The sequence below is a fragment of the Odocoileus virginianus genome, chromosome 17 (genome assembly GCF_023699985.2).
Source record: "Odocoileus virginianus isolate 20LAN1187 ecotype Illinois chromosome 17, Ovbor_1.2, whole genome shotgun sequence".
Taxonomy (NCBI): Eukaryota; Metazoa; Chordata; class Mammalia; order Artiodactyla; family Cervidae; genus Odocoileus; species Odocoileus virginianus.
The window spans coordinates 53,129,397-53,155,153 of NC_069690.1; the positions used below are offsets into that span (position 1 = coordinate 53,129,397).

The following is a 25,757-nucleotide window of genomic DNA, read 5'->3' on the forward strand; positions in this document are numbered from 1 at the left end:
ATGAGGCCAGGAGGTGACCGGCTTAGGGAGCACGCCTGAGCCCAGAGGGGACACGCCCGGCCAGTGGCTCACCGGATCTCATGCAGCTTCACGACCTCGTTGGTGACCACCACGAGGACCAGGGACAGGCAGCCCAGGAGCCACGTCAGCAGAGGCACGTCCTCCAGGCCGAAGTGGACGCGGCTGTCCCTGTGTGTCCACAGCTGCAGGTCCACTGCCGTCTGGGCCACCTGCCCCAGCAGCCTGCGGGAGGCGGCAGCCCCGCATTAGCCGGGGCCCCCTGCTTCCTTCCCTGCCCTTCTCGGCAGGAGGCGTGCCCGGAGGGTGCCGTTCAGTCTCTGGCCGCCCACCCCCCGGCTCCCGCCCTCCACCTCAGACTCACACCACGGGCACGGTCACGGCCCACCACAGGTTCGTCAGGGGGCTCTTCTTCCACAGGGGCTTGGTGCGGTGTACGTGGGTGATGGAGATGAAGACTGGGGAAAATGGGGCCGTCGCACGTGTCAGACGTCCCATGGCCAGAGGCCTCGCCCTGGGGAGTCCCCCTGGCCCCCACCCAGCACCGGGGCACCGCTCACCGGTGTGTAGGACGATCAGGGCGGCGGCGAGCTTCTGAGCCGACAGCAGCCCGTTGGCGAAGTCATCAAACCAGACTGGGGCCGTGTCGGCGTGGCTGCCAAGGCAACGTGTGGGCTCAGCCTCCTCGGGGCCCCAGGGAGGTGGCCCCGGGGGTGAGGGTGAGGGGCGGGACCCACCTGGGCAACATGATGGAGGAGCAGTCGGTGAGGTTGCGGGCCTGGGACCTGTCGCAGAAGTTCTGCAGTGTGAAGGCAAAGCAGGTGAGGCACGAGCTGATGGTGAGGCTGAACTTCAGCAAGAAGCAGAGTAGGAAGTAGTGCTGGGTCTGAGGGAAGAGGAGGTCCGTCACTCGGGTGCACGGGTTCAGGGGTCCTCGGGAAGTGGGTGGCCCCGGGGGACAAGAGCAAGGAGCCTTCCCCACTCTGCAGCCCCCTCCCCTTTGATGGGATTCCCCCCTCAGCCCCCGCCACACTCTCCTTCCTCGGGAAAAGCCCAGGCCCACGGGCTCCAGGTCACTTACCTTCTTAGGAATGGACTGAAGGTTCTTCCCCGTTGCCATAGACATGATGGAGCTATGTGGGGGCTTCCCCAGCAGAGAGATGCTGAAAAGCAGGGACTCGGTGAAGCGTGGGGACTGTGACCCCGTGTCCCCTAATTCTCTTTTTTTCTAAGTTATGCTTTTCTTTTTTTAAATATTTATATGGCTGCACGAGTTGATCTAGTTCCTCAACCAGGATTTGAACCTGGGTGCCCTGCATCGGGAGCATGGAGTCTTAGCCACTGGACCTCCAAGGAAGTCCCCGTGTCCTCCAATTCTTCCCAAGGAGAAGCTTTTCAGGAGTCCCAAGAGCAAGGGCAACTGTGCTGGGCAGTTGGGCTACGACAAGGAAGGGACGCCCTTGGGGCTGGGTGGGCCCCACGGTGGGGGGCACTAGCATGGCTTCCTGAACCTGGGCTTCTGGGGACGCTGGGAGACATCCTGACCCTGGACCCTGGAGCCGGATGATGCTGATGACCCAGGGGGTGGCCCGGTCTCTCACCTGAGCAGAGGGTAGCAAAAACAGGACAGCCACAGGATGTCGGTGGTGCTCAGGATTGGCGGCAGCTGGACGAGGCAAGAGAGGAACTGGGCCAGGAAGAGCCAGGAAGCATGATTAGATTCTAGCAAAGAGTCAGATGCTAGGAGCCCCGGGGCTGCCCTACCCTGCGCCCAGAGGGCTGGAGGGGACACAACTCTGCAGCGGGGGTTCTCAGAAGCTCTGGGGGGCCCCCAGGCTGTGCTGCCTCCTCCCAGCCTCTCACCTGGCCCCGGGGCACAGGAGCCGGGTGTTGGGAGGTGATGCCCTTGCCGGCCCCACCTTACCTGGATGACCACAAGTGTCAGCTGGCACTGCAGCAGGAAGAGGAAGCACTTGCGGACGCCGTAGGTGGCGTGCCGGGCCTAGGGAGCGGGAGAGGCAGGGGGTGGCTGTGCTCAGGCCCTGCAGCTGACATGCTTCAGCCAGATGTGGCGGATGTTCACGTTAGCGAGCGGCCGGGGCACGCTAAACCTCCTGGGAGAGCTGCGCGTGGAGATGGAGAGCCCCCGAGAGCCCAGGAGGGTCCTGCACGCGACTCCCCGCCCCCAGCAGGCTCTGACCTCTGCTCCCGGGCCTGCCTGAGCCCCACCTGCTCGATGAGCCGGATGATGCTGATGGTCTCCTCCTGGCGGAAGGTCAGCGAGCAGGGCAGGCTGTTGAGCTGCCCCGAGAGCTGCAGGGGGGAAAGGCCATCCGAGGCCTGGGCCATGCTGGTGCTGGTGGCATAGCCGAAGGTCTCCCAGGAGCAGCGGGACGGGTACAGGGGGTCCAGGGCGATGCTGCTCAGCATGGGAGGGGGGAAGTGAAGTGTGCCCATCAGCTGGGGTCCGCTAAGACTCCATCCATCTCCCAGGGGACCGAGCCAGCCCCCTGCTCCCTTATCTCCCCGCCATGCCCAGGCCGGTCGTGGGGAGTCCGGGCTCTGGGCTGTTGCGCTGACCTGACATCGCTCTGGAGGAAGAGGCAGCTGTTCCGCAGGTTGGCGGAGCTGCCCAGGCAGCAGGTCACTTCCCCGTACTCCTGCATGATCTTGATCATCTCACACATGGCTGAGGGGGCAGAGTCAGGGGCACAAGGGTCAGGCAGGTGGAGCCCCACGTGGGGCGCTGGGCAGAGACCCACAGGCCAGGGCAGGAGACAAGGGAAATCAGGCCCCTCTTTGGAGCCATCCCACCCCCAATGTCATACACATTGTACAAATACTGTCACTTCTGAGTCCCTAGAATGGGCTACGCTGGGCTCCTGCCCACAAGACTCCCCGGCTCCTCCCAGCCCAGCTTCCTCTGCTCCCTGCATGGGAAACCAACACCCCTCCGGAGCCCATGGGGTGCCAGGGGCTGGCAGTGCTCCACCCAGGGCCGGGCTGGCTGAGCGCCCAGCCACAGCACTCACTCTCGGGGGTACAGTCGGTGAAGAGGGGCACCAGCAGGGGCACGTTATCGATGTTCTGCAGGTGGGGCCGCACCTGGTGGATGCCCCGGGGCAGCTTGGCCTGCAGGGAGCAGAGACGGGCGTGGCCTCAGGACCCCTCCTCCCTCCTTCCCTCGCTCCCCTGCCCTGGACCAGCCCCATTGCCAACCCCAAGGCTCCGGGGGGAACAGTCGTACCCGGTTGCAGTCCTCCAGGAAGCTGGGGAGGTCGCTGTCCGTGGGCTGGAAGCTAATGAGGTCCGAGTGACCCTCCTCCTCCATTAGAAGGAGTCCTTCCACGTCATCTCGGGACGCTGAGGGGACAAAAGCCTTTCCCTCACCGTGGGGCCAGCCTTCTGGGGGTCTTTCCTAGCCCTGAAGATGGCGCAAGACTTCCTTCTCGAGCTCTCCTCTCCCCCAACCCCGTCGACTGCAGCTACCGCGGGGGATCACAGCCAGCTTCCCAGGAGGGATCCAGGGAAGTTCTAGCTGTAGCTCCAAGGATGGGGGACGGCCCACACCCACCTCGTGTCCACACCAAACCTCTGCCCTCACCCTGGTTCAGGTCGTCGTGCAGGGAGCCAGCGTGGCTAGGGCTGGAGGGGGGGATCTCGGAGCCGGGCATGTCACCGTTGGGCGTGAGGGAGATGTGGCAATTCCAGCCTGTCTCCAGGCCCATCTTCTCCGCAAACACCTGCACCAGGCAGACGGTGGTGACCAGAGGGGCCCAAGAGGCTGTGGGGAAAGGGGCAGCAGGAGCAGAGAGGTCGGCAGCTGCCCACCTTGCTTCTGAGCTCATCCTCCAATGAGAAGTAGACAAAGCGGATGCAGGCGTTGACCAGCCCATCGATGAGGCGCACGATGTCCAGACGGGCCTGGTACTGGGAGGACACCATGCCCATGAAGATCTGGCCGCTCAGGGCCTGCATGCAGTCTTCCTTCTCCAGCACCTCCCCGATCCCTTCTTCAGGAGGCACCAGGCACAGAGCCCGGCCAGGACACCCAGGAGTCGGGGGTTCCATGCCCAGATCAAGGAGCACATGGGCCCCAGGGGACCACACACGTGTACAACCAAGACAGAAAAGGAGCCGACAGACACGGGGGGGGGACGGGGATGGTGGGGGAGAGACAAGGAAAGGTACTCATCAGTCAGGTGACCAAGCCTGGTCCAGGGCCAGGGGGCAGGCCCCACCCTCAGCCTTGGCTTCAGTTCACGGGCTCTTGGGTCACGAGACCCCGGAAGGCTGTGTGTCTGACGGAGTGAAGAGGGGTGCGTGGAGCTCTGAATCCCTCTGTTGTAGCAGCGTTTGCGACCAGGTCTTTTGTCTGATTCCAATCAGGCTAAGGCTCTATATACACTACTGCTTTAAAACCTTCAGAGTAAAGCACTTTTCTATATGTCACCCCACTGGAGCGGTACCACGAACCGTGAGCAGGGCACAGGAAGCACCTGTTTACAGACGCCACTAAGGAACCTGCCCACGTCACCAGACAGGGAGCCACCAAGGTGTTCCAGGCCTAGTGCTGCCTGCTGTCCCCTCTGCCAGGCTTTCACCCAGGCCCCTGCAAGCTCTCCCGGCCCCTGGCCCCCGGTACCGTCTGAGCTCCAGCTGCCGCGGCGGGCGCTCAGCTTGATGGGGATGGTGCTGGGCAGCTCGCACATGGTGAAGATGCTGTTCTGGCCGGGCGCCTGCACCAGCTCGATGCACTTGCCATTGAGCTGGGAGGACAGGGCACAACTCATGGGCTTGTAGGCGAAGGCAGAGCAGTAACCAGACAGGCAGGCTCGCTGGTAGAAATCCAGCACTTTCTTTCTGCCAGGGAAGCAGGGTGGAAGTGAGGTGCGTGGTCCCAGGGTGTCCCGACCTCTGGGTACCCAGCCAGAGCCAGTGGTTCTCACCACCGGCCACGTGCTTCCTCACCAACCTGTCGGAACCCGAAAGAGGATAGATGTCAGCTCCGTCCCAGAAGTCTGTGCAGGCTTCTAAAACCACATCAGCCGTGCCATGGGACAGCATCTGCTCTGTGCCTGAAGACAGCGGAGGAGAGGGAGGCCCTGAGTGCCCCAAGCCACCACCCCTCCAGCTGACCTCCGAGCACATATCGCCACCCTTGAGAAGGATGCTAAAAGGAGCCCCTGGGTGGGGGGCGGGCCGTGGGAATCCCCCAGGCATCATGGCAGCAAAGCGATCGGCAAGGCCACTGAGTGCATAACATGGGCACAAGGCCGCCAGTCCTCCAGGCAGTCCCACGACCTGCAGCATCCATCATCCCAGCCCCCATCCCCAAAGCCCATCTCTGCCATGTGTGAGGTCTCAGGGAGGATCTAATGCTCCCTAGAAGGAGCCCCGTCCCGCCACACTCCCGGGAGGCTCACTGGTGGTGGTGTCCTTGATGAAGAGGCTGATCATGTGGCTGAGCGGGGGCCGCCGCTTGGTGACACAGGACAGCCTCCCCAGTGAGGACTCCTTCATGGTCTCGGCGCTGGGGAGACGGTAGAGTGCGAGGTGGTTCCCCTGCTTAAAGAGCTCCTTGGCCCCGGGAGTGAAGCCTGCGGGACGGGCGGATGGATGAATAAACAGACAAGATGCAGGTAAAGGGGCCGGAAGCGCAAAGGGGTGCCAGGCGCTCTTGACTGAGGCCACATCTGGCCGCGGTGGCCCAGCCCCTGAGAAGAGTCGCCAGGCAGCCTACCGATGAGGCGGGCGAGCTCGCAGAGGCCCCAGGGCACGCGCACGGGCAGCACGGTGCTGCGGCTCTCCTGCAGGGCAACGTTGCACAGGTGGTCTGAGAACCGGCAGAGCCGCTCGGTGACGCTGGCGTCGCACAGGTTCAGCAGCACGTTGAGGCCCAGCGGCTTGAGCGAAGTGAGGTGCAGCTGCCAGTTGGAGTCGTCGAACTGGATGCAGGAGGGGTTCTGCTGGTCCTGGGACAGGCTGAGCATCTCCAGGTGGTAGTCACACACAAAGTCCTCAGCTTCGTAGGGCTCGCCCTCCGGGCCGTGCTGGGTCTGGAGGAAAGGAGGAGGGGAAGGGGGGGAGCTTAGACTGAAGTGGGGGGGCGGTGGTACGGGCAGTGCCTGTGAGAGAAGGCATGCCCCCTGAGCAGGGCATGCTCCTGCTCACGCTCTCCCGCCCTCCCCACACCCCTCTACACCCTTCCTGGCTCCAGGGGCTTCTAGGGTCGGTGCCCAACAACACTGTCACCAGCTCAGAGGAGGCTGTCCAGACTGGGCAAGAAATGATGAAGCCTCTCTCAGCCAGGGGAAATATCTTTGGAGGGAACTCCTGGCTTTCTGTCTTTTGAAGGCTGCAATCAGGAGAAAGGGTCTTGCCCCAACTAATTACCACCATGGACCAAACCTGGAAAAAGGGGAGGGGCCTACTTTGGGGAAGAACCAGGGATGAGGCCTCTGGAGCTGAGAACAGGGGCCAGGATGTCTGAGCCCCAGGCTCCACCTGCCTGGGCTGGGGGGCACCTCTGCGGCCCCCTCCAGCAAAAGAGGCCAGGGTGCCCCGTGACGGATGAGGTGGCCACGCCCCGGGCCCCCCTCACCTTGCCGGGGTCATCATCTTCGCCGCCCTCCGTGTCCCTGCTGAAGCTCACGCTGGAGCCAGACAGGTGTTTGCTGCGGCCGTGTACCCGGTGGTGAGGGTGGGTTTCAGGCGCCTTGGGACCGTCACCTGGCCAGTTGCTGCCACGCTCCTGCTCGTTGGAAAGGTGCAGGGGAGCGTTCAGGGAGCCGGCCAGGAGGGCGTCGCGTTCGTGGGGCTGAGGAGAGCAAGGAGCACAGGCCTCAGACCCCAGTCCTGAGGTCGCCTCGGGCCAGGAGGCCGGGCCACTATGGCCTCCCGGGGCCCCGTCTCCACGGGCGCTCCTGAGGCCTGAGCCCTCCTCCTCCTACCGCCTCCCCTCGCCCCACCCCTCGCCTCGTGGAGGCCACCATCCCGGCCCAGGCCATACCTCCTCCTCCACCTCGGGATGGCAGAAGGAGCGGGTGGACAGGTCGTCCGTGAGGTCCTCGTGGCTGCCGTGGGCAGGCTCCACCTTCCCGCTGAAGAACAGCACGGTCTCCGGGCTGGGGTTGGGCCACGACAGGATCCCCTGTTTGTCCACACAGCACAGCACCTGCAGGGGGAGACGGCGACAGGGAAGGGGGCGCGGCATTCCCCAGGCTGCTGGGCGCTCCGGAGAGCCGCCTGCCGAGGCCGGGCCCTCCCCGGGGCCGCCCTCCCCAGGGCCGCCCTCACCGTCACGGAGCCCAGGCTGTGGAGCAGGCTGGAGCTGTGGCTCAGTGTGGGTGACGTCCCCTGGATCACCCGCAGGAAGTGGCCCCAAATGCAGCGCAGCATCTCCTGGGGGCAGAGACAAGGTGCTCGGCCACGTTTCCCTGGAGATGGCCTTGGGGACCAACAGAGGAAACAGTCCGGGGGGAGCGTGTGCCGCCCCCAGCAGTGACACATGACCCACATGGGATGGGGAGCCAGGGGGCTCTGAGAGGGAAGCTCACGGCCATGATGCAGGGGCACCCGGGGGCTCCACAAGGGGCCTGGGGGAGCTCAGGCTGGGGGTGCAGGGCCAGCATCCATCCGGGCGAGGGTACCTGAGAGGACACAGCTTCTGTATAGCTGCTGAGAGTGTCCTCCGAGAACTTGGCGAGCTGCATGGAGAAGAGGGCATGAGTTTTGGGGAGGAAACTGCCACCGTCCCGGGGCCTCGGAGTGGGCGGGTGGGGGCCTCGTACCTCTCGGTGACGGACACCGGGCAGCCCTGGAACCCCTGTCTGCTGAGAGCAAGGGTGGATGGACACCCGGCCGTCCCTGGGGCCTGGTCTGGAGACCCTGCTGGCTACAGAGGGCAGAGCCCTTGGAGAGCTGCCCAGGGCCGGCCGTGTGCTGGGCCGCAGGGCAGGAGGTGGGGCGGCTGCACTTCTGCCCTCTTTGCTGGGGGCACAGCCCACTCTGTCTTTCTGTTCCTGTCTTTGGCTCTTTCTGCACTGTCCCCCACCCCCTCCCCGAGGCCCGGGAACAACTGACCAGGGAGCTGGGGGAGGCCTTGCTCATCTGGGCCAGGACGCGGGCTTCTCCACAGGCGGTTGCCAGGACCCAGAGGACCGGGAAGAGCAGGGGGAGGATGGGCAGGACGCCATTCACCTGGAAAAGAGCGAGCCCCGCTGAGGCTCCAAGAGTCACTGGCAGAGGGAAAAAGGAGGGGGGCAGGGCTGCCCCCTCCCCAGCCCTGGGGCCCTCCCTGAGTAAAAAGGATCGCTGGGGGCAGCGGGCAGGAAACGGGGAAGGAAAGCAGGCACTCCGTAGAGGAAGTCTGGCAGACCCCTGGGCTGGGGGTGGGAGGGGCAGTCAGGGCACCCCGAGGGCCCGTCTCTGGGGAAGGAGAGGAGAGGGCGGTCTTACCTGCAGCTGGAGGAGGGTGTACTGCCAGGTGGTGACACCCGGGGCGTTCAGCATGAAGCGCAGGGCGTTGGTGATGAGGAAGCTGGCCTGTTGGGGACAGGAGAGACGCTGCCTTAACTCTCCCCGACCCCAGGGGGGACCCAGGCTCTGAGGCACCCCATCTTCTGCCCACTCACGCTCCCCCACCCCCGGCACTGGCCCACTAACCCCGGGACCCTCCCGTCTGCACTCACAGGCTTGCCTGAGCCTGGCCCCCAGGTTCCCCCAGCCCCTGGCCCCCCACGGCCCCCACCACGGCCCGGCCGCACACACCAGGACCAGGGGCACCGCATAGCGCAGCATCACCGACTGCACCGAGAACCTCTCGTTGTCCAGAGCGGTCACCGGGCGGGACAGGGCCATGTCCAGGCACCACCTGCAGAAAGAGCCTTGGGTCCTGCAGCTCCCCCTCCCCTCCCGGGCCCTGGCCCCGGGACAATGGCCTCCTGGCCACTGTGGCCCATGGCCATCTCTGAAGCCGTCTCTTCAGAGTCCAGACTGAGAGGGGGTCAATCACCCAGTCGAAGAATTCTCACAAAAGGGACTTCCTTAACAATCCACCCTGCAGTGCAGAGGACGCGGGTTCAATCCCTGGATGGGGAACTAAGATCCCACAGGCCGTGGAGAAACTAAGGCCCCATGATGCACCTACTGAGCCTTCGAGCCACAACTACGCCCTGAAACAGCCAAGTAAACAAACTGGAAAAAAAAATAAGAATCCTCACAAGAAGCTAAAGCGAAGGCCCCGCAGGTGCCTGCTCTAAGGGGCCTGGGTACGAACCAGGCTCCTTTCTGTCGTTATCGCCAGCTCACGGCTCACGGGGGGAGGCTCTGGGGGGAGAGGTTGGGGGACAGCGCAGCGCCCCCACCTGATGTTGTCAATCACGGGGGTCTCGAGGACACGGAAGAGCCGGTGCTGCTGGGGGTTTTGTGGCCCTTTCTTCACTTCTCCCCGGGGGGATGGGGGTGGCGAGAAAGGGGGGAACAGATCTCCCGGCTCCAAGACAATGTGCTCGTCGTCCTGCCAGAGACAAAGGGGAGCAGGGGAGGGTAATCAATGGGTCCCGGGGAAGCCACTCTTCCTTGACCGTTGCAGCGAAGCAGAGACATCTCACCAGGTTAAGGACCATCAGTGAGCAAGGAGTCACCTGCAGTGGGGTGGGGGGGAGCCTGGGGGATGGGTGTCCTAGCAACTTGAGAATCACAGGAAAGGAAGAACAGGATGAAGAGAAAGATGTTCCAGCTTTTCTCCATTTTTCCTAGAGCGCTTCCCAGGAAACCCGCGAGCTGGGCAGCAAGTGTCAGGATGAAGCCCCGGGACCTTCCCACCACCGCCGGTGGATGTTCCCACAGCATTTCCAGGGAAGGAGAGGAGCCCCCAGCTACCTTGATGCCCCGCAGGGAAGCAAAGGATTCCTGGCCGGGCCTCAGAGCTATGATGTCTCCTTCTACCAGCAGGCTAACCGGCAGGTTGACGAGATGTCCATCTCTGTAGGCCCAGTGCAGAGACCAGGATGGTGTGAAGGGCATGTGGAGGTCTGGGTACATGGCATCTGGCCACTTGACCTCCTTGCCATCCCTGAGGGCATCTGATGAGGGTGGAAAGAGGGACACGGCCTCACCCGGAGCTCCGTACACACCAGCTGGATCCAGCACGCACCTCGGGAGCCGGGTCTGCTCTGCTCGCTTCCCCAGAAGGCCTGCATCAGCCCGTGCCACTCACTCAGCACCGACCCCTCTGCAGGTCCGCGCCCCGCCCGGCCCCTCACCTTGGATTTGGTCAATGACGCCCCGCAGTCTCCACTCTACCTCCCGACGCTTCAGCCGATCTTGCCGCCCAATGAGGACGAGGTTGAGGAGCAGCAGGAGGAAGAGCGCCGAGGCGTTCACCAGCTCCACCCCGCGGCTGGCAGCGAGAGGGGAGGGGGTCCTGGGGGTCCTGGCCAGCGGGGGGCAGGGCGCTCTGCAGCCCAGCCAACCCAGGGCCCCACACTGCCCTCCCCACGCCTTTCTGCTTCTGACAGCAGCTGGCCAAGGGACCGCAGATTCCCACGTGACCCAGGCTCTGACTTCGGGGGGCAGTTCCCTGTCTCCCTGGGTGGGTATGGGGGCAGGAGAGGGACAAGCCCAGACCCTGTGCTGCGAGAGGTGGGAAGAAGCCCCCCCCCACCCACCCAGGGCCACGGGCCACATACCTGCCAGCCGGCTGGCCCCCGCAGCAAGCCAGCAGCAGCAGCACAGCCAGGAGCATGAGCGAGGCGCCCGGCCAGTGGAAACAGGAGCAGCGGTTCCCGTGGTACAGGAAGCTGTTCCTCCACATCTCCTGGGGGCAGGGGGTGGGCGAGTGAGAGGCTGGGGGACAAGCAGGAGACTGCAAGGGGCCGGGACTCTCTGACCTGCTAGGATCTGACTGCCTTCCTCCCAGCCCACCCGATCCCACCCCCGTGGCTACCTCCGTCAACTCACTTCAGTCCCGGCTGGGGGTCGGGACGTCACTCTGAAAGGAATCCTGACTCCTTTCTGATTTTTAGGGATGCCTCGGTCGGGTCATGCTGCCCAGGACGACAGGGTGAGTCCCGGCCCTGAGAACGGGCCTCCCGAGTTTTTCTGCCACCCCAACTGTGGAGCCCTACACCACGGCCATGGTGTGGAGCTCTGGACCAGGGTCACAGGATAAAAATCTCTGGAACTGACCAAGCCCCATAGCAACTGTTGCCATGAGGCTCTGGATCTAAACCAGCCAGTCCCCTGACCCTGTGTTAGATCAAATACCCACCCTATTATCAGCCCTATGGCATCCCATCACCTAATGCCATCGTTCCAGTAGGAATTTTCTGTCTTGAGGCTGTAAAAATTGGCTGCCACCCTTTGAAAGAGTTTGGCTCTCCCTCAAGCTGGCCTGCTGTGCTAACAGCGGCTTCCACTCTAGTAAACTTTCTTCTCCTCTCGTTCTGCCTCATGTCTGGAAATTCTTTTCCCACCCGCGCACGGACCAGGACCCCAGCTAGGCTCTGGGCTCCCGGGAGGACGCGTCACCTTCCACGTGAGACATTTCTTCCGCTCCTTCAGGTGTCCATCCAGCACTGCCTCCAGCTGCTCCTTCAGAATGCTGAGGGCCTTCTGGGTGGACAGGCCCAGGGCCAAGGGCGGCTCGCCCTGGAGGGGAGAGGGGGCGGCTCTTGGCATCCCACGGGAGGCCCAGGCCCCCTCCCCTCCCGCCCCAGAACCTTCCTCCCTCCTCCCAAGGCCTCGCCCTCCCTTTCCTTCACTAGCCCCTGGCAAGCGGTAGGGGTCCTGAGTGTGCTCCCCACCGAACTAAAAGATGTTCAGGTACACAGTCCCCCGCTCCTCAAAGCCCAGTTTAACACAAAACTAGAGGGACTTTCCTGGCGGTCCAGTGGTTAGGACGCCATGCTCCCAAGGCAGACGGCACAGGTTTGACCCCTGGTCAGGGGAACTAAGATCCCGCAGGCCACACAGCACAGCCAAAAAATAAAACAGAACCAGAAACAAGCCTTTCTAGGCTCAGCGTCTTCTAACTCTCCTTTCACTCAACTCCCAACCCACTGGCATCAGCAGCCCAGCACCACTTGGGCCGTGCTCACCGCCCAGCTCCCCTTACTGCACTGGGGCCATCTTTCCTGGTTCTCTGGCAGGAAATGTGGATTGTTTAAGTGGGGGTTGGGGCTTCCCTGGTGGCTCAGCTGGTAAAGAATCCGCCTGCAATCTGGGAGACCCAGTTTGATCCCTGGGTCAGAAAGATCCCCTGGAGAAGGGAAAGGCTACCCACTCTGGTATTCTCAACTGGAGAATTCCATGGACTGCACAGTCCATGGGGTCGCAAAGAGTCCGACGTGACTGAGTGACTTTCACTTTCTAAGTAGGGAGAAGAGAACTAACCTAGAGGTACTAGCTTGACATTCTCCCTAGTAAAAACGTGAAGAAAAACCCCACCAACTTCTGTTATCACCAGCTCATTAAAGGGAAGCTACTGTAACACTGACAGCGGGAAGAACACAACCTCAGAAAAAGGCAGCCACTCCCAGGAAAGGACCTGGACCGACCACACCCCGCACTCCCGCTCTCTGAGGGTGGGTGGAATGAGGCACGGACGGGGTGGCGGGTGGCACATTTTCCTCTGTGGCCCCACAGCCTGACCTCTGCCATCGAGACCCCCTTTCCTGGGCTTCTCTCCTCTGTCCTGTCCACCTACCCCACAGTCCCTCCTATGACATCTTCTCCACAACACTGTGTACGTTTCCAGGGCTACATCAGCCACACGGATTCTCCTGCCAGCGATAAGCTTCCAACTCTTAAATCTGACCTCTAGTCTGACCACTGTCCCAAATTCTGACCCGTTTCTGAACTGATCCATAGCTCTTTCGTAGGTATCTGTGAGTCGATACGTCCAAAACCCTGAAATTGCCACCCAGCTCTCCCCACCAGAGCCAGTACCCCTCCTACCACCTCACCCAGGCATTCCAGCCCTCCCGCCAACCCCTGCCTCCCCTTCCCACCTCCCAGTCCCTACCTTCCATCCCAGCCAGGGAGAGTGCATCTGATCAACTGACCCTGTTTCCCTTTAAAATCCAGCCCAGACTCCTGAGCGTGGTCTGGGATCTCCTCCAGCCTCCTCGCCTGCTGCTCCTGCCGAATGCCCAGCTCCCTGCGCTCATGTGCCAGCATCTTCCTGTGTTTTCCTAGCCAAGAACACACTCCCTGCTCCAGACAACTCTTTACTTCTCCTCCGAGACTCAGCTCAAACACCACCCGCTCTGGGAAATTTTCCCAAAACCCAGGGCTGTACATACTGGGGGAGGCTTGTATTCCAGCGGCACCCCAGGGCAACCTGGCTCACAGGCGGCACCGCAGAGCGCTGTCATCACAGGTTTTCTCGTCTGGCTCCCCCACCAGCCAGCCAGCCAGCTCCTTGAAAACAGGTGCTGGATTCTTCCATGTCCATACCCTCCCACCAGGCACAGGGCAGCAGCTCAATGAATACTTGCTGAATGAATGAATGAATGAACGTACATGTAGCTTCACTGGTATCAAGGACTCCTTAATCGGGGTTGTCAAAGGTGTTCAGCCCCTCAGTTGTGTCTCCTTGTGACCCGACGGACTGCAGCCAGCCGGGCTCCTCTGTCCATGGAATTCTCCCGGCAAGAACACTGGAGTGGGTTGCCATTTCCTATTCCTGGGGATCTTCCCGACCCAGGGATAGAACCCGCATCTTTTGCATCTCCTGCATTGGCAGGCAAGTTCTTTACCACTAGCGCCACCTGGGAAGCCCAACCCAGGACCTATGGCAGAACTGCCTGTAGCTTTTACAAATGTGCAAGTTCCAGGTCCCCACCCCAGACCTACCCAATCAACACTTCTGGAGGTGAGGCCCACCCTGGGTGGATCTGAGGCACAGATCCCCAGCCGGGGGTCCAGGGGAAAAGAAGGCCCCCAGGAAAGACAGGGCCTGGGGGAGCAGTGACTCTTTCCCAGGGCCACCGGAAGAGCACCAACGCAGGCTTTCACCACGGAAAGTTCTGAGCAAGCAGAGGGAAGCCCTAGCCCTGGGGCGCCAAGAAAGGGCCTGGGTTTAACCACTGGGTCCCGACCAAGCATCACTAAGCCAGTGGGGCCCCGGCTGCCCAGGTTCACGGCCCTGCTTCTCCGCTCCTACCTCTGGGCTTCTGCCCTGGCTTTGTCCACTAATGTTTCTGGATTTCCTCCTCCCTGCAGGTCTCCATATCCACCCCACTCTGTGGCAGCCTGGCCCCTCACCAGCTACACATCTCCACCACTAGAGGTATTGATGGCCTGGGGGTGGCATCCCCTGGCTGCGGGCTGGGCACCACGGGCCTGTCACCCAGCTCTCTCGGGTGAGGACAGGCCCCAGAGCAGGTCCTGCCCAAAGACCTCCCAGCTCCTACGCTTGAACCTCCATGCCCCCCATCCCTACTCTACAAAGAGGCTCTGGGCAATTATGAGATGAGAGCTGCCTCTCCCAGAGGGAAGAACAGGTTATTTCAGCTCAGGAAGAAATGGGCCTCCGGGCAGGGAGCTGGCACCCCCTTAAGGGTAAACACCTCCCTCTGGCAGGGATCCGGGCTGAGAGCCCATGGTCCAGAACAAAGGAGTACCAGGTAAGGCCAGTACCTCTGCCTAGACTTCTGGCTGGAGCGAAGAAAGCCTCCAGGGGCAGGAAGGAGGAACAGAAAAACAAAGGGTGACCAGGGGCCTGCCCAGGGCCAAAGGGCTGGCCCAGAGGGGGACGCCTACCCACCTCGTCCCAAGAATACCCCGGAAGAGGAGAGTCTGGGAGGCCCGCCTGTCCTCCCCTGCCCCGTCCTCCCCCGCCCCGTCCTCCCCCAGGCTCAACCCTCCCACCTCCCTTTCCCAGAGGGGAGCGCGAGTTCCCAGGGTGGACTTGCCTAGGCCAGGTCTCCAGAAACTAAAGTGAGTACACCTCCTGCGGGCAGGGGCGGGCTGGCTGGCAGAGGTGGACAGGCTGTGCACCAACGGGCGGGAGAAAGCAAGGGCCAACAAAGCCCATGGGGCCGCGGAGTCACCCGGAGAGCTGCTCGGGCCAGAACGGGTGCCAGGCTCGGGAAGGCTAAGGCAGCAGCCAGGGCGCAGCCTTCCTCTGGCCGCGCCTCTAGACCCCAGACACTCAGCAACTGCCCTCTGCTTGCCCTGCAGCTGGCCTGTACCCTCTGCCTTATTTCAGGCACCCCAAACTCCCTGAGCCCCCCATCCAGCGATCGTTTAGCTCCTCCTCTGCCTCCAGGTTCTTGGAACCTGTAGTCTGCTCCCCTCCAGGGGTGGAAGGAGGGGCCAGAGGGCAGCAAGCGTGGAGCCCCTGTGAGTCAGCCCCCCGCATGTTGTGTCTGGTTTGGAGCACCCACTCCAGACTGGCGATTAAAGGCAACACAGCAGGGGGAAAATGAGCCCTTGTAATTATATGCCTCCTGAGGAAAGCGCCTGCCCACACAGAGGCCCCAGGGCCCGACACCGCCCTCCAGTCGACCCTCCGCGGCCCGCAAATCCAACTGTTGTGGCTGCACACGAGGCCTGATGGCAACCCCGTCTCCAGCAGGAGAGCCCGGGTGTGGGGAAAACCACGGCTTCTCTGCTTATCCCGAGGCTTTCCACCCAGGCGGTGTGAGAACTGAAGCGGGGAAATTGGTGGAAGACCAAAGGTTTTCCAAAGGCAATTCAGAAAGGGCTCACGGCGGCCCTTCTCAAAAGCACGGAGTGAGGCTGGACACCCAGTGTGCCTGGGCGCCCACAGCGGGTGCGGTGCGAGGCTGGGGCTGGTGTGAGAGATAAGAACCCCGGTCACACACACTCCATCTAAGGTCTGCTCCTCTCCGTCCACCAAGGCCAAGAAGGGCCAGGAGAACCTGTCCCGGAGGGATGCTCAGGTGCTTCTCCTGAGCACCTCCAGGAGGCTCGGGGGTGAGCAGCCAGGTCTCCACGCCAGAGGGGAGGGGCGACCCTGCTTCTTCCCTGACACTGAGGTTTTCTGGCCTCCACTCCCGAGGCCCCAGCAGAGGCGGGCTCAGGAGGGCTGCCATCACACCCCTCACTCCCTCTCCGTTTCATCACCAAAGGAGGACACGGGTCAGGCCCAGGGGTTCAGGGAGCAGCAGGTGGTGATAGATCTCTGTCTGGTCCAATCAGAACCGCAAGAAACCTGCTCCAGAACCGAATCCACTCCCCAGGGCCCAGAGCTAAGCATCTGGGTCAGTCTAATGAGGCTTCAAGAGCCAGTACACCTGGGCTTCCCTGGGCCATCATGGTCAGGCTTCTCCGGTGGCCCAGAAGCAGAAGCCCTCAGCAGCCCCCAAGCCCCTGCCCCCTGATCGGTCAGGACTCCTCTGAGGTTCCCTCAGCATAGCAGCCATCTTCCTTCCTGTTCGACCTGTCTCGGGAGAAAGTGGACTCAAGGTCCCCTAGGCTCAGGTAGACGGATGATGAACTGGCCTCGGCCACAGCAGAAAACCACTAATCAGAACCAGCTGACCCTCTGCCAGGGCCCCTGGGTCACGGCCTTCTTGGCCATTGCAGCGGTCAGGGGACCCAAAGCTGGACTCCACGATGTCAGAATCACCAGAACAGAGATTCGGCCACTGTCCTCCAGGATATATGACAAGCATCACCACGAATCTCATCTGAGTTGGGCCAGACAGACCCAAATCGACTCCGCCGACAAGCAACTCAAAACCTTAAGCAGGGGCGCCTCCCCCTCCTCATACGGACCGGGCACTTCACCCATCTTATTCCTCACCTCCTGCAGACAAGACCCAGGAAGAAACCCTTTCCCCCTCCCAGCCCTGGTGGCTCCTGTCTCAAGACCCATGTGGTCCAACGAGAGATGCCTCCTTCAGGGCCCCGAGGAGGGGCTGGGATCCAAGCCTTGTGCATGGTGACCCGGGTTCTGGCATGCCGTGAGAGGGTGCCCCACGGGGAAACGTGGGCTCCGGTCCTGCTCTGGGTGACCCTGGGTGACTCAGGGGCTGGGTGGGCGGCTCCACACACCGGCTTCCTGGTTCCCACTCCCAGACTCCATCATGGTCCTCGCTCCCTGGTAATCCAGGCTGCCTCGGGTCCAGCCTCCACCTTCCACCCCACCGTTAACCCAAAGCCTCCAACACAAAGCGGGGAAGCCGGGCGGGCGGGACGGGGCAGTCAAGCCCAGCCGGCATACTCACTTTGCCGCCTTTGCCCTGAGGGGCCGTCCACAACTCTGCCCGCTTAAAGAGCATGGGGCAGCGCCTGGGCCACAAGCGAGTCAGCTACCGGGCTGCCAACACTGCCCCCGGGGAGGGCGAAAACGGAGAGGGTGAGGGAGGGCAGGGGAGAAGAGGGGAGAGGGCTGGAGTGCGTGAGAGCGAGGAGGAGCCGGTGCAGCAGTGGCAGCAGCGGAGAGGAGCTTCAATCTGCTGATTAATTCAGCCTGTTCCCGGTCACGCTGCAGATCGAGGGAGGGAGGAGGCGGAGGAGGAGACCGGGCTGCCGGTGCAGGAGGGGGCGGGGGAGGGAGGGGTGGAGAGGGGGAAGCTGGCAGGGGCTCTGCCAGATGTCGGGGGCTTGGCCTGTTCAGCAGGGGAGGCACCGCGGGGTGAGCAGAGGGGGACATACAGCCCAGGGCTCCGGAGGCACCCACCAGCGGAGAGGCTGAGCAGGAAATGGCTGCTGTCGGCCCGCAGCCCAGAGGGCAGCCGCTGGCATCAAGGAGAACCTGGCCTCTCACCGCCCCAAGCCCTTCCCTGGGGCTGTGTCACTGGGCGAGGTGAGGGGCCCCACTGGGGGAAGCCCCCCGATCCCTGACACTCCAGCATGCAGCCACACCAACCACAGCCCTCTCCGTTAGAGCTGTGGGAAGGAGGGGAGGGGGGCCTTGAGTTATTAATAGCAGCACATCCTAGAGGAGGGGAGAGTACTGACAAGTGAGAAAACGGGAGCAGGGACTTCCAGGAGGGCAGAGGCTGGGGGACCAGAGAGGGAGAGGGAAGAGCCCCTGAAAGGAAGCCTCTGGGGATCCCAGCAATGGACCCAACGCCTTCCCACCAGGTGTGGGGGGGGAGGCTCCAAGAGCCACTCATCAGAGCCAGTGCAGGGCTCAGCCAGCAGCCGTCCACCGACTGCATGCGGATGCACCTGCCCAGGTGCTGCTGGGACAGGACACAGGGCCTCGTCCCCGGAAGAAAGGGGGGGCTGGGGACCTTCTGAGGCTGCATTCAGGGCCTGGGCGTCACTCCGGGACCCTGAGTTTGACACACAGGAAGCTGTCAGAACAGACCCCCTGGGTGAGCGGGGGCAAAAGACCCGGGGAGTGGACAAGAGAGTTCTCTGCCTCCGTCCAGGCCACCCTGAGGCTGGGGCAGGAACACCTCAGAGGAGAGGACACGGCCTGACAGGTCTGACAGGTCCAAACCCAGAGCGCGGGCTGGCCCTGAGACGGCCTCTCCCAGGCCCTGCTTCCTGGACGACACCATCTCCTCTGCAACCAGCCTCTCCCCTCCCTCTTCTCAAGCACAGTCCCCAGGGGGGCCCCACCCCAGGCCCCGCTAAACCCAGAGCTGAGTGGGGATGGGAAAGGAAGGGCCTGGGCTGCCAGGGGGTTAAGGGCAGGAAGTCTCCCGGAGGACGGGGGAGGAGGGGTCGGCTTCAGAGGCAGTCAGTCTGATGTCAGGCAGTGGCTTCAGCAAAGGGCCCAGGAGACTCCTGACCCCCAGCCCCGGCTCCCAGGTCACACTCCCCTTCAGCTTTCTAAAAAGACACTGCTCTGGGGGAACCACAGCTAAGCAAACACTGTCTCTCCAGTGCAACAGCCCATAGGGTCTGACCCGGGTGCTCCACAGCCCCCAGCACAGCCCTCCGGTGTCTGGTCCCGCCTTCCCAACACTGTCCGCTGCGGCAAGAGAAAGGGGAACTTCTGCATCCGAGGAGAAGTTCTGCATCCAGAACTTCTGGACGAACATCCAGAACTTCTGCAGTTCTGACGGTCTGCATCCAGACCGTCACTGCCAATGGCACATCCACCACGGGCTGGAGACGGGTGCCTGTGGAGGACCCTGAGGACGGGGGGGGGGGGGGGGGGGGGATGCAAAGGATCAACCGGCCACAGTCAAACAGTTGCCAGGCAAAGACAGGCAACCTCACCATCAACTCCCAGCATGTCAGCTCACCCACTCCCGTTGGGGGCCCCAGGGATCCACTTTAGAAGCCCACATTTACGCAACTCACAAGGCACCTCAAGTAGAAACGTCATCAGATCTATTACTTAGTTGCTTTCCCTATAAATTCCTCGACTAGTCTGTGAGTCTCTGTAAGCCAAAGGCCATCCCCCAGGGGCCTAGAGCTCTACCAACCCACAGTGAGCATTCCATGAATACAACTGATGATGGTAGTCATGGTGCTTTCTAGATCAGAAGAACATCTATCCAGAAAGAAAAAGAAGAGGATGAAGGAAAACCCTCCCCGACAAAAGGCATCCAGCCTGGGTTCACAAGTGTTACTTTGAGTACAAGCAGCTTGAGAGAGAAGCCAGCCCCTGGACCACAGAAATCTGTTTCCCTGATTCAACAGTAATGGGTGTTTCAGCCCCAGGCTGGAACCAGAGGAAGATATTGTCCTCTGTTTTGGGGACATTCAACCTCACCCAGGCAGGCTACCTCATCACCACATCGTAACCTTTGGAGGGAGGGCGCTCCCTGGAATTGAGCAGTGCACGGCACTTGCAACTGTACGCAGCAGCCTTGCACCCGGGCTGGGGGTGGGACAAGTGGAGCTCTGCCTGCGTGCCGACCCCTGCTAGGATGGACACCTGCACTGCAGCCAGAGGCCTCTGTGAGCAGGAGGCTGAACACACCTGCCTTAAGCTCAGGTCCACGAGCCTGCTTCACAGCCCACCCAGAGGCACGTGAACCCCGGAGCTGAACACATCAGCAGTCAGCCAGGTTCCAGTGTGCGGACCCACGGCTCCTTCCCCAGACCTCCCAAGATCTCTTTGGCAGGAAGATCACTATCATTAAGTTCAAGTCAATAAATATTTACTAAGCCCTTGCTAATGATACATGGCTGAGAGGTTAAAGCCTCTGCCTGGAATGCGGGAGAACCCTGTTTGATCCTTGAGTTGGGAAGATCCCCTGGGGAAGGAAATGGCAACCCACTCCAGTACTCTCGCCTGGAGAACCCCATGGAGGGAGGAGCCTGGTAAGCTACAGTCCATGGGGTCGCAAAGAGTCGGACACGACTGAGCGACTTCACTTCACTTCAAGCCCTTGCTACACGCCAGGCTCTATGCTAGGAGCCAGGGATGCTGAGATAAAGCGGGACAGACAGATGGTGTCAACACGGCATAGAAAGCACGATGGTGGAGGGGCTGTGAATGCTGGAAGAAGGGGCTCTGGAGGGATGAGGATGTATCTGGAGAAGGTCATGCCTAAACCAGGTCTTGAATGAAAGAAAAGTAGAAGTCTGGCAGGAAAAAGTGGGAGGAGGGGATTAGGTTAACAGCCTACACATGAAGTGTGTGCCCAAACTCTGCAGTGCTCAGAAATACCAGTGGTGGGACTTCCTTGGCAGTCCAGTGGTTAGGACTCTGTGCTTCCACAGCAGGGGGCACAGATTTGATCCCTGTTCAGGGAACTAAGATCCCACAGGCCGCACAGCACAGCCCCCAGAAAGAGAATCACCAGTGGTAAAGGCCAAGGCAGGAGAGGCGCGGGATGCTGGGCCAACGGGAGTAAGCGGGTGTGTGGGGGGCTCTGGACCCCAGTAAAGGTTTCGGCAGGCGACGCAGTGACTTTTAAGCAGGAACAACAAAAGGTCAGCTCTGCGTTTTGGGTAGCTTTCTCTGCCCGCCCAGTAGAGACAGGGGGTCAGAGACAGGGGGACCTGCTAGGAAGGTGTGACAGGAGTCCAGGCAGAGATGGAAGGACCTCCTTTAGGGCAACCTTCGTCCCAGGAGAGGGGTGCTTGGATCAACAACAAATCTACCTCTGCATAAAGATGGTGTATGTGGAGGCTGGGGGTGCCCAAGTCAGGCTGGGGGAGGCTGCCTGGACCCCTGTGAGGGGCTCACCCCAGCTGGTTCAGCAGCTGCGCCTGGAGTCTAACTGGGAAGCTCTACTCTAACCACAGAGAGGGCGCCGGACAATATTCAACACAGCTTGGCAGGTTGGGGCAGAGCCCGGCAGAGGGCAAACAAGCGAAAATACACAGCCCTGGGCGAGGAGTGGAGGCTGGCTGGGAGCCAACCCCGATCGGGAACCGGCTCCCACGCGGCCACATTCACTGGTCCACCCTCTGCCCTTGAGTTCCAGCTCCCGCAGTCTGCACGTTCCGGCCGGTCAACGGCCCCGCCGAGGGATCAGATCACGTGCTCCAAGCCCCAGAGCCACACACCCCACCCCTCACTTTCAGCGTCAAGCCCCCACCCGAGGACCTCCCAGGCAAACACGGGTCAGGAGAGTCCAACAGAAACACACTGACAGTCCCCAGGAGGGCAACCATCACGGCCTACCTCGTGCTTCTCCTTCAGGTCCATGGGCCCAGGGTACTGCAGGCATGCCCAGAGGAAGGTGGTCACCCCCGAAAGGAAGGTTCCTCTGCGACATGTACACGCCCCAGTGACTCTGTCACAGTCACTGTGACATCTGGGGAGAAAAAGAAGAAAGAGATCCCATGGGGCCGCTTCTGTGAAACACCAGAGTATCACCCCAACAGTTGAGCAGGATGTGGAGGAGACGGTGCCCTGACCGCTGGGCCCCAGCCTGCCCTGGCAGCTGGCAGCTTTACAAAGTCAGGAGGGAGACGGCTACAGAGGGGATGCTGGAGAGCTGCAAGCTTCCCCTCTTTTAACCCTCATTTTTGGAGGCATGTACGCTTTGCTCTTTGACTTGCTGACTTTCAGCAAGCAGGAAAAGCCGTGGCTCATCAGCTCTTTATTTTTATTTTTGGCAGCACTGCATGGCATGTGGGATCTTAGTTCCCCAACCAAGGATCGAACCCACACCTCCTGCAGTGGAAGTGCAGAGTCTCAACCACTGAACCACCAGGGGAGTCCCTTCTCGACTCTTTAAAAGTGAAGGTATGGGACTTCCCTGGTGGTCCAGTGTTTAAGACGCTTCCACTGCAGAGGGTGTCGGTTCGATCCTTGGTCAAGGAACTAGGAATCCTGCATGCCCCTCCCCACAAAAAGTGAAGGTAAACTGGATCTAGATATAAATGAAATAACCAGGCAAATGGTGGAGAGAGCAGCAGAGATGATTGGGGTAGAGACATGCTTGCTCCACCTTGTGGGAAACACACACCGTATGCAAACATGCACATGTCCATGGCCCACGGGCCTCTCTAGCAGCTGGTCAACAGGGCAGTGCTCAGTAGGCACCTGGGTGGGTGCCCCAGGCTGAGGGGTCCAAGGCGACAATAATCTGGAATATGAAGATTAATCTCACCTCCCCACCTCTTACTCCCTCCCCATATAACCCCTGACCCTCACCCATACACACTTTATAATTTCAGATCAGTGTCTGGGTAAAGAGTGAGTGCATGTGTGCATGCAGGTTAAGTTGCTTCAGTCGTGTCTGACTCTGCAAACTCTATGGACTGTAGCCCGACAGCCTCCTCTGTCCATGGGATTCTCCAGGCAAGAATACTGGAGTGGATTGCCATGACCTGCTCCAGAGGATCTTCCCCACCCAGGGATCAAACCCACGTCTCTTATGTCTCCTGCACTGGCAGGCGGGTTATTGACCACTGGGAAGCCCAATTAGCTGAGGAGAGAGCAAATCAACCTGCTGACTAGGGCAGTTCTCTTGGGGCCAATGGCACAGCCTTGTTAAGAGGAGCTGGTCAGAAGCCCAGGAGAACTGTCTAGAAACAATTAAAAAAAAAAAAGCTGTGTCCAGAGGACCCCAGGCAGGAGGCCCAGGCGCTGCAGGCACTAAATCCAACCCACGATCCCATCCAATCCCTCACGGCCTGCACGGCTGAGTCTGCCCGTCCCTCTGCTCTGCCAAGCAGGGCTCTCACAGTCCCGGAGGTCAGAGGCAGCCAGCTGACATGGGATCCGGGGGGGGGCTGAGTGCGCATCTCCCCGAGGCTGCTCTGACTCGGGCACCCAGGCCCTGTTTATGAGGACAGCTCAGGGTCCCCATGACAGCCCATCCCAGTGGGGGCTGGAAGAGGCAGTCACCACACAGGGGAAGCATCAGGAGCCAGGCAGAGATTCTGCTCAACCTCCCCGCCAACACTACCAGGGTGAGATGACTGTGCGGCCAGCTGGAACCGCAGCAGCTCCGAGGGCAGCCAGGAGCACGACATTCTTCTGTGAGTCTCTGTGTTCCCATCACTCCATACATGGGATTCTGGGAGAGAGCCGGCCTTAACTGCCTGATCTGAAACCAGCCGCTGTATCCTTAAAGGGCCAGGTCTACTCCCCACCCGTTGTGAAAAAACCCACAGGCTTCAAAGCCAAACACCGGTGGGTTCAAATCCTGGCTCCATCATGTGTCAAGTGCCAAATGACCTTGGCAAATCACTTGCCTCTCTGAGCCTCAGTGTCCTTGTTCAATGAATGGGAGTGATGATACCTATTTCACAGTATTAACATTGACACACAACCATACGTGCATGCGTGCTAAGTCGCTTCACTAGGGTCCAACTCTGCGACCCTGTGAACTGTAGCCTGCCAGGCTCCTCTGTCCATGGGGATCTCCAGGCAAGAATACTGGAGTGGACTGCCGTGCCCTTTTCCAGGGGATTACCCTGGCCCAGGGACTGAACCCACACTGAACCCACACTGAACCCACTTCAGTCTCCTGCACTGGCAGACAGGTTACCACTAGCACCACCTGAGAAGCCCAACACACATCCATAAGAATGACTAAAATGAAAAATGCTGACAGTACATACTGTTGGTGAGGATACAAACTTATAAATTACCAGTGGGACTATCACATGATATAACCACTTAGGAAAACATTTTGGCAGTCTCTGACAAAGTAGAGGTGACTGCTGAATAAAGCGGGCGTTAGAGGCACCAACCTCTGACACCACCACCTCACCCTGGGAGTGTAGTGGAAAGTCCATGTGTAACTTTACAGTCAGCCCTCCAAATCTATGGTCCTGCCTTTGTGGATTCAACCAACCACAGATCATGTAGCATTCTGGTTCATGTTTAGTGAAAGAAATACATATATAAGTGGACTCATGCACTTCAAGGGCCAACTATAAACACTTATTAAATGACCAAGCAATCAAAATATATGCCCTCACAAAGAGTCATAGCAATTTCATTCAAAATAGCCCCAAACTGAAATAATCCAAATGTCCACTCAACATTGAAAAAACTAAGATCATGGCATCCAGTCCCATCACTTCACAGCATATAGATGGGGAAACAATGGAAACAGTGACAGATTTTATTTTCTTGAGCTCCAAAATCACCTCTGATGGTGACTACAGCCATGAAATTAAAAGATGCTTACTCCTTGGAAGAAAGGCTATGACAAACCTAGATAGCATATTAAAAAGCAGAGACATCACTTTGCCAACAAAGGTCCATATAGTCAGAGCTCTGGTTTTTCCAGTGGTCATGTATGGATGTGAAAGCTGGACCATATAGGAGGCTGAGCACCAAAGAACTGATGCTTTCAAACTGTGGTGCTGGAGAAGATTCTTGAGAGTCCCTTAGACTGCAAGGAGATCAAACCAGTCAATCCTAAAAGAAATCAATCCTGAATATTCATTGGAAGGACTGATGCTGAAGCTCTAATACTTTGGCCACCTGATGCGAAGAGTCAACACATTAGAAAAGACCCTGATCCTGGGAAAGGCTGAAGGCAGGAGAATATGGGGATGACAGAGGACAAGATGGTTGGATGGCATCATCGATTCAATGGACATGAGTTTGAGCAAGCCTCGGGAGATGGTGATGGACAGGGAAGCCTGGTGTGCTGCAGTCCATGGGGGTCACAAAGAGTCGGACATGACTGAGCGAATGAACAACCACTCACAGGTGAATGGATGAACGTGGTATGGTTAATGCATATAATGGAATTCTACCCAGCAACAAAACAGAATAAAGCCACATACAACAATGTGGCTGAATATCAAAAACATCTGATGAAAGAAGCCACTCACAAAAGAGTGCCTACTGTATGATTCAACTTGCAGAAAATCTATTATTGTTGTTTAGTCTTTAAGTAGTGTCTGACTCTTCACCACACTATGGACTGTAGCCCTGAAGGCTACCTGGGATTTCCCAGGCAAGGATACTGAAATGGGTTGCCATTTTCTTCTCCAGGGGATCTTCGAGCCCTAGGGGTTGAATCGCTCTCTCCTACATTGCAGGTGAATTCTTTACCACTGAGCCACCTGGGAAACCCATATAAAATTTAGAACAGTCAAAACTAATCAATCATGGCAGCAAGCTGATCAGGAGCTGCCTGGGGTCAAGGAGAGGGAATGACCACAAAGGACACAGGGATCTTTTGTTTAATATTGCGACTGTGACTGGGTAGTTACAGGATGTATACATTTGTCAAAATTCTTTGAGCTATATACTTATTGGGTTGGCCAAAATATTCATTCGGGTTTTTTGCAACATCTTCCTTTTTGGCCAGCCTGATAAACAGGTTATGTTTTATTGTATGAAAATAGAGTTGCCTCCATAGAGCGGATTCTCAGAAAGTACAGTGGAATCTGAGGTACAGCCGATCTTTAAAATGCCT

At 59.8% G+C, this 25,757-nt stretch overlaps 1 protein-coding gene across 10 annotated transcripts in view; it reads right to left on the reverse strand.

The window, feature by feature from the left end:
• TMEM94 (transmembrane protein 94) overlaps positions 1 to 25,757 on the reverse strand; it is a 35,328-nt gene that overhangs the window by 912 nt on the left and 8,659 nt on the right. The window contains exons 2-32 of one of the 10 annotated variants that reach the window (XM_070479966.1): positions 21,545 to 21,677; positions 13,089 to 13,217; positions 11,554 to 11,673; positions 10,713 to 10,840; positions 10,287 to 10,456; positions 9,904 to 10,106; positions 9,387 to 9,538; positions 8,791 to 8,893; positions 8,479 to 8,565; positions 8,104 to 8,220; positions 7,671 to 7,727; positions 7,318 to 7,422; positions 7,031 to 7,195; positions 6,623 to 6,838; positions 5,762 to 6,077; positions 5,445 to 5,618; positions 4,994 to 5,096; positions 4,664 to 4,881; positions 3,850 to 4,031; positions 3,623 to 3,761; positions 3,266 to 3,381; positions 3,051 to 3,150; positions 2,599 to 2,707; positions 2,248 to 2,437; positions 1,943 to 2,020; positions 1,620 to 1,705; positions 1,100 to 1,181; positions 756 to 904; positions 579 to 673; positions 383 to 476; positions 73 to 243 (exon numbers count right to left, since the gene is read on the reverse strand). In XM_070479966.1, the coding sequence (XP_070336067.1) occupies positions 73 to 243; positions 383 to 476; positions 579 to 673; positions 756 to 904; positions 1,100 to 1,181; positions 1,620 to 1,705; positions 1,943 to 2,020; positions 2,248 to 2,437; positions 2,599 to 2,707; positions 3,051 to 3,150; positions 3,266 to 3,381; positions 3,623 to 3,761; positions 3,850 to 4,031; positions 4,664 to 4,881; positions 4,994 to 5,096; positions 5,445 to 5,618; positions 5,762 to 6,077; positions 6,623 to 6,838; positions 7,031 to 7,195; positions 7,318 to 7,422; positions 7,671 to 7,727; positions 8,104 to 8,220; positions 8,479 to 8,565; positions 8,791 to 8,893; positions 9,387 to 9,538; positions 9,904 to 10,106; positions 10,287 to 10,456; positions 10,713 to 10,840; positions 11,554 to 11,673; positions 13,089 to 13,217; positions 21,545 to 21,568 (4,178 nt within the window). In that variant the 5' untranslated portion in view covers positions 21,569 to 21,677. Of the gene's footprint in view, positions 1 to 72; positions 244 to 382; positions 477 to 578; positions 674 to 755; positions 905 to 1,099; positions 1,182 to 1,619; positions 1,706 to 1,942; positions 2,021 to 2,247; positions 2,438 to 2,598; positions 2,708 to 3,050; positions 3,151 to 3,265; positions 3,382 to 3,622; positions 3,762 to 3,849; positions 4,032 to 4,663; positions 4,882 to 4,993; positions 5,097 to 5,444; positions 5,619 to 5,761; positions 6,078 to 6,622; positions 6,839 to 7,030; positions 7,196 to 7,317; positions 7,423 to 7,670; positions 7,728 to 8,103; positions 8,221 to 8,478; positions 8,566 to 8,790; positions 8,894 to 9,386; positions 9,539 to 9,903; positions 10,107 to 10,286; positions 10,457 to 10,712; positions 10,841 to 11,553; positions 11,674 to 13,048; positions 13,218 to 13,328; positions 13,430 to 17,225; positions 17,483 to 21,544; positions 21,678 to 25,757 lie in introns of those variants that run through there. The other 9 variants (XM_070479965.1, XM_020885823.2, XM_020885833.2 and 6 more) reach the window with 9 other exon arrangements.